Below are 7,413 nucleotides of genomic sequence, written 5' to 3'. Positions count from 1 at the left end.
TGCTGTTTTGCAGCCTTTTTCATATTATAATAATTTCAGTGTGGAAGAAATTATGCTTACACGTTTGCATTAATATGCATTATACAATACAACGGTTGGTATAACTATGATGTTCTGATGATTTGATGAGTTAGCTTTCTTTGGTTTGTGAATATACAGGGCTGTTGCTAAGTGCCTGTAACCCCTGCAGTCGCAAGAGGCTTCCACAGTTGAGAGGCCCCATTTTAAGATCAAAGTACATAGATGAGTCATATATTTACTTTGGTTAAGATGTCGAACAAGAATTAAACTTATGTGAACTGAAAATTTCAAGAAATAAAATGGTAATACACTGTACCTGCAAAAGTTCTTCTAAAAATATGTTAAACTTTAGATACAAATAAAGTGAAATACAGCTATGAATAAAAGGAGAGTAGATTATGAATTTTGATTGAAGGGTTGGGGCCTCAAAGCAAAAAGTTGCAGGGGGCCCTCTAAAAATCATGTGAGGCGTCTGCGAATATTCAATTGTAATATATAATGTATAGTAATGCCTGTAATGCATATTAACACATACTGAACATGTAAGCATAATTTCTTTCACTCTAAAATTATTGCTACATGAAAAATACTGCAAAATGGTCACAGGGATGTTGTGTGGTTAAATAATATATTTTCACCTCTCATACTCAATGACTTTCATAGCTTATATGTATATATATATATATTCTTTTGTTTCAGTCATTTGACTGTGCCCATGCTGGAGCACTGCCTTAAAGAGTGTTTTAGTCAAAAAAATCAACCCCAAGACTTATTCTTTGTAAGTCTAGTAATTATTCTATTGGTCTCGTTTGCTGAACTATTAAGAAACTACTAAGTTATGGGGACGTAAACACACCAGCACCAGTTGTCAAGTGGTAATGGGGGAACAAATACAGACACAAAGTCACACAAACACATAAATACATATACATGTATATATATATATATATATATATATATATATATATATATATATATATATATATATATATATATATATATATATATATATATACGATGGGCTTCTTTCAGTTTATATCTATCAAATGAACTCACAAGGCTTTGGTCAGCCCAAAGGCTATAGTAGAAGACACTTGTCCAAGGTGCCACACAGTGGAACTGAACTCGGGACCATGTGGTTGGGAAGCAAGCTTCTTAACACAGTCACAACTGATATATGCATATGTATATAGATATATTTGTGAAGGGGCATGGCTCAATGGTTAGAGTGTCGAGCTTATGATCGTATGGCTGTAAGTTCGATTCTTGGACTGGGCTGCATGTTGTGTTCTTGAGCAAGACATTTCATTTCATGTTGCTCCAGTTCACTCAGCCGTAGAAATGAGTTGTGACATCACTGGTACCTTTGCCCTTCCTTTGGATAACATCGGTGGCGTGGAGAGGAGAGGCTGGTATGCATGAACAACTGCTGGTCCTCCATAGGTTGTGCGCTTGCTGGTGAGGCGACTTTCTGCCCAGACTTGTACCCCAGAGGGGAACCTCTTAGGTGCACCCATGGGATTGGCTTTGGGAAGGGCAAGTGGCCATAGACCATGGCCCCTAAAAGTCTTGTCCAACTTATGCCAATATGAAAAAGCAGATTTAAAAACAATATGTGTGTGTGTGTGGTGGAGATGAGTTGTTGTTTGGCACTCCGTTGCTTACGAAGTCGAGGGTTCCAGTCGATCCGATCAACGGAACAGCCTGCTCGTGAAATTAACGTGCAAGTGGCTGAGCACTCCACAGACACGTGTACCCTTAACGTAGTTCTCGAGGATATTCAGCGTGACACAGTGTGACAGGGCTGACCCTTTGAATTACAGGCACAACAGAAACAGGAAGAAAGAGTGAGAGAAAGTTGTGGTGAAAGAGTACAGCAGGGTTCGCCACCATCCCCTGCTGGAGCCTCGTGGAGCTTTAGGTGTTTTCGTTCAATAAACACTCACAATGTCCATTCTGGGCATCGAAACCGTGATCCTATGACCGTGAGTCCGCTGCCCTAATCACTGGGCCATTGCGCCTCCACTGTGGAGATTAGTATGTAGGTGCTATATAACCAAATGGTTAACGATTTCACTATGCAACTACTAAGTCTTGGGTTTGATTTCCCTGCATGACATCTTGACCAAACGACCTTTTCTACATATATTTGCGAAATTGGGCAGATAAAAAGTGTATGGAAGTCCGTTGGGTGGACTATGCTTGCAATCCAAAAAATAAGAATAACCTGTAACATACTGATTCTGCCAGAAATTACAACACGTGTCCCGTGAAATGTTTTCCACTTACACGTTAATTCAGGGGCAGGTAATTCAGTTGATTGGAAAGCTGAAGCCATCCTCCTCGTCGAACGACGTGACTCACCCTCACCACTACCATCATGCTTAAACATGTATAAGTGTGCGTGCACGAGCACACAAATAAACTAATAAATATATCTGGCATATATGTATACAGTAGTTCCTCGATTATCGCGGGCGTTACGTTCCACCCCACCACCCGCAATAGTTGAAAATCCACGAAGTAGAAGCAGTACTATACTGTATTTCTTTTTAATCATTCTTGTAATCTGTATATATTTATTTTATTATAAATGCAAAAACAACACCACAGAGGAATTGACGTAAGCTTAAATAATAAAGCGCGATAGGTGGACCGCGATAGGCGAATCACAATATGGTGGGGGATAACTGTATATATATATATATATATATATATATATTCATGTACACTTTATGTATGCTTCATTATAATTGTTTAAATATTTTTTTTACGTCTGTCCTCCACAATCTTTTAAATTCTTTTCTTTTTTTTCAAATTTCAAGGTATTTATATATTTCTAAGCGCCTTAAGTTCGTTTTTGGTTCGTTTGAGCTTCCTTACCATATAAACGTCTGATTGTAAACTCTATCAGCCGGTCAACATCTTACAATCGGGCAGCCATGCTTTCGTCTAATAGGTTGTTATCGCAGATTTCTAAGCGATTCTTCCGATCACAGATCTTTGGAAGACAAAAGGCAAGTGTGTGCATGTGACACATTAACAAAATAACCATTCATTTATTTAATTTTTTTTTTCATCTCTTCCCTCTCTCTTTCTTTCTTTCCATGGCCTACATTAGACTAATAACAACTAGACTATAATAATAGCGAAAAGTACGAGACATCGAACCTCGCTACGTGGTCGCTGGACTTTGCTAGAAATAGTAGTCTAATCTCCCTTAAATGATACACCCTACTATCTTTTTTTTAAAATAGAAAAATAGGGTAAGAAGGAGGGATACGGTCGATGAGATTAGATACAGCCGTATCTGAAACACGGTATCTCGAACCGTATGGCTACGGTTGGAGTGCTTTTAATCAAGTGTCTGCTCGATCAGAACTGACCTACAGCGAACCGGACTCGGAGGGGGAAGGACAACGAAATGGACAGATCTAAGTGTTTGCTTTATATATATATATATATATATAGATGTATATATACATATAACATATAGATGTAGACACGCGCGCACGTTTACATGACCTTGCTCACATGTCCTTTTTAATATTTTTGTCCCACCCTTACACAACTTTATATATGATCTATTTAAATAATTACATAATTGGCATTTAGTAATTAACGAGCATATACTGATAAGAATTATTAATTGTATCGTATTAAATCAATGAACGTTTTATTTTCGAAGTAAATAGTGTTGTTTATGTCAGGTATTCTATTTCCATTTGACGAGGTGTCCGTCCCATTTGAAGAATATTCACCAAGATACGCCACCTTTTCGCTAAATAATAACAATTACAGTAATAATGCTACTAATAATAATAATAACTTACATAAAATTACTTATAAAACTTTTCACTTCAACTTAGTTTTTTTTGTTGTTGTTGCTTTCGTTCTTTTCTATTTTTGATTAAATTTTTTTAATTGATTTTGGCTCATCTAGACTTCTATCTTTTAAATAATGTTATCTTCAAAGGAGAACTATATATCAATATTTTAAACATATTTCAACTAAAAATAACTGCGTCCTTGTTTTTATAGTGTTACCATCCACATTGTCACTCTATTTGTCCGACCTTACCCCATTAATACATAATTTACAAGTAATACTTCTTCTCCGAAGATGTAAATCTTACATCATTCCAAGTACTATAATTAAACCTTTAACTTACTATATCTCTTTCATTTTCATGTCATAAACACACATTACCTTTATTGTCATTTAAAATTCTAATGTTTGAAATCAACATTTGCCATGTCTTCATACCTATACACTATCTTTCCCATATACCCTTGTCTTCTATTTAATTTTATCACTTACAGGTCAAACAATAATAAAAACTGTAATAAATATAACCTTGATCGTCCTTATGCCAAACCTTTGAAAAATACGTCTTAAAAGAATATCGTTTTTCTTTTCCTTTCTTTCTATTGATAAAAGTTCAAAGGCTATTTCTTCCTCCCTCCCGTTGCATAGTTTCATATCCCCTATTTGAACTTATACATCGAGATTTCGATGTGTATATATATATATATATATATATATATATATATATATATATGTGTGTGTGTGTATGTATATATATATATATATACATTATCGATAAATACAGCCTGTGATCAATACCTACTATATCTGTTAACTTTTAATGCTTTTGGGGGTGTCGGTACAATGAAGTACTATTTAGTAGCTCATATTCTCTTTCCAAATTGCGTGGCCTTGTGCATCTCTTTATTCTACCCGTTATTATAAATACACATTAGCAGTTTACTATAAATCGTTTATTGCTTGAGGGTGACACTTGATAAAGCTATGAAAGTCTTAAAGCATTCTCCCCTCTTAAGTACTCTACCTACCATATATATATACATACATACATACACATAAACCTACATACCACCTTCTAATAATAGTGAAAATAAAATCCTTGTAAACCGAGCAATGCCCTTCAATAAAGGGAGATAACTCAAACTCATGTCGTAATTCTCTTGTCGTGTGTCGTAATTCTCTCTCTCTCTCTCTTATATACATACAGTACTGGGACCTCTTATCCGGCTTTCTTCCAGAAATCCGGAAATATTATGCACTATCTTGCAATAATATACCCTGTATGGAGTAGATATACTGTTTTTTTGAAATTGGTTAACTTGCGTACGGTGTGCTAAAAATAGTTTTGTTCTTTTAAGTGGATTGATAACAATATAGTCTGCTACAGAAGTGTATTAATTTGTATCTGTTATATAAACCCACGTTCTTTCGTTTAAATTTCATTCTATAAACATTATATTGTATATGCGATGCAGCATACTTTAAGAATCGTAAATGGATTAATAGATATCAAACAGACTCTGCTTTAGACGTACGTGCATTGAATTTGTTGGAGACAGTTTAGGTCTATACTTTTCATAGTTTATTCTATGAAGTGTATATTACGAAGACTTTCTTCGGAAAACTGTGATATCCGGCACACTTCCGGTCTCAAACTTGCCGATTAATTGGTCCGGTACTATATATATATATATATATATATATAATGTATAATAATAATTATTATTGCATGAAAGGTCATAACGTGTTATTACGTGTAGCTTACATGTATGTATATAGCCTTGTTGTATAATTTACCTTTGACTTGTCAGACTCCACGGTAAAATGTGTCACCTGGAAGTGACCTTTCAGAATCGATTGTTGAATATCTTTACTTCCGTTTATAAATATTAGATAATAATGTGGTTTATCTTCAGTGTTATTGTAAATAACCAACATCTGTGTGTATTTACATACATGCATAAACACACACACACACACATATATATATATATATATATATATATATATATATATATATATACACACATACAGGGTGTCCACAAAGTCTGGGTACATGGGGATTAACACATACTTTAAGAAATTATTACTCCTTATATTTAATTGTTTATGTTATGATTTTATTTATTCCATGTACCCTCATGGGGATTAACACATACTTTAAGAAATTATTATTTCTTATATTTAATTGTTTATGTTATGATTTTATTTACTCCGTGTACCCAGACCTTGTGGACACCCTGTATATTGCATAATATTTATAAACGAAAGATCTTCAGTAATTGATTATGAAAGGTCATTAAATTAGTGTTTTCTATATTTACGCGGACAAATTTAAACTCCACACATACGTCCCACATGAAGAAAGTAGCGTTGTGAAATAAAAAGAAAAAATTAGTCTAATTTTTACGCTCTGTAACGTGTATAAAAGTACTCTAGCACTTTCGTTGACAAAACCTAGACATATTGATAAGTGCATACACACTTAGTTTAATATGAATGAGAGGTTTTGATACACTAGTAGTTAATAATAGGCGCCTCAGTTAACCATGTGAAACAACACATTTCTACGCATAACTCCTTCTCCGACCCAAGATTTAGGATTTTTGCTTCAGTAGCTGAAATAGCTATTGAATGAAATGGTCGGTGCTGGGACACGCCATACCGTACGGTGGAAGTATACGTCTAGTAAGGGGTTTATGTACCAGAGACAAAGTGGGAGATTGTATTAGTTAAGCTAATAGTAGACACCTTCTTATGAACCCAGTAAATTAGGGATTTACTGCGCACCAAAGGAGTAGAACTTTCTGAAATTATTTGACTGGCACTACCTGAACGAACTACGTGGAGGTACGATTGTGTGTCGCTAGTCTTATCCTATATTGCCCAGTCCATCGGATGTTGTTATCACTGGTGGTTACAATACGGTGCATTGCGTTATTCGAATGATGCTACCCCGCTGGATATATATATATATATATATATGAGAAAGAGACGTGTTTCTATTCTTCGAAGAACGAAGTGTTTTGTCAAATGATTTTAATTTAAAAAAAAACAGGCACGTATATAAACATGACAGCATAGTGTGTGAGTGTAACATATCATCGCTCAAAACAGCCATGTATCCTGCTTTCTTTGATATATACACACACAATTGTCACTAATTGTGACTGACTGTCGATCAGCACCTATATTGCTAGAAATAAGAATTTTTTTTTAACTCTTATTTCTAGGAATATAAGGTGCTACCTGGCACCCTCAGTCACAATTAGTGACAACTGAGTTTTTCCTTTTTGGTTTTATATTGCGTGTACTGTCTTCGTTACGCTCAGTTTAGAATAGGGGCAGCTGATGAAGGAAATATTCTCTATGTGGCCTGTTTGTTTTCTGTGCTATGTTTATGTTCTGTTATTCAGTTTGTCCACGTTTTTTTTGCGACGTCCTGTACCCAGATATGCATCTATATATACATGTAGATGTAGGTATGTACATACGTGTACGTATATATGCATATGCTCACATATTATTTGTATCATATATATATATATATATATATATATATA

At 34.9% G+C, this 7,413-nt stretch overlaps 1 protein-coding gene across 1 annotated transcript in view; it reads left to right on the top strand.

Annotated features, from left to right (window-relative positions):
• Window positions 1-2,923: 2,923 nt before the first annotated feature.
• The window catches only part of LOC106878908 (dihydrolipoyllysine-residue succinyltransferase component of 2-oxoglutarate dehydrogenase complex, mitochondrial), a 166,083-nt gene continuing 161,593 nt past the window's right edge, over window positions 2,924-7,413 (top strand). The window contains exon 1 of the mRNA XM_052971560.1: window positions 2,924-3,038. Coding sequence (XP_052827520.1) covers window positions 2,964-3,038 — 75 coding nt within the window. The 5' untranslated portion in view covers window positions 2,924-2,963. The remainder of the gene's footprint in view (window positions 3,039-7,413) is intronic.

The sequence above is a fragment of the Octopus bimaculoides genome, chromosome 11 (genome assembly GCF_001194135.2).
Source record: "Octopus bimaculoides isolate UCB-OBI-ISO-001 chromosome 11, ASM119413v2, whole genome shotgun sequence".
In the NCBI taxonomy this organism is placed as follows: Eukaryota; Metazoa; Mollusca; class Cephalopoda; order Octopoda; family Octopodidae; genus Octopus; species Octopus bimaculoides.
The sequence above is the reverse complement of the archived record's forward strand: the minus strand, read 5'-3'. Positions and strand labels throughout refer to the sequence as shown.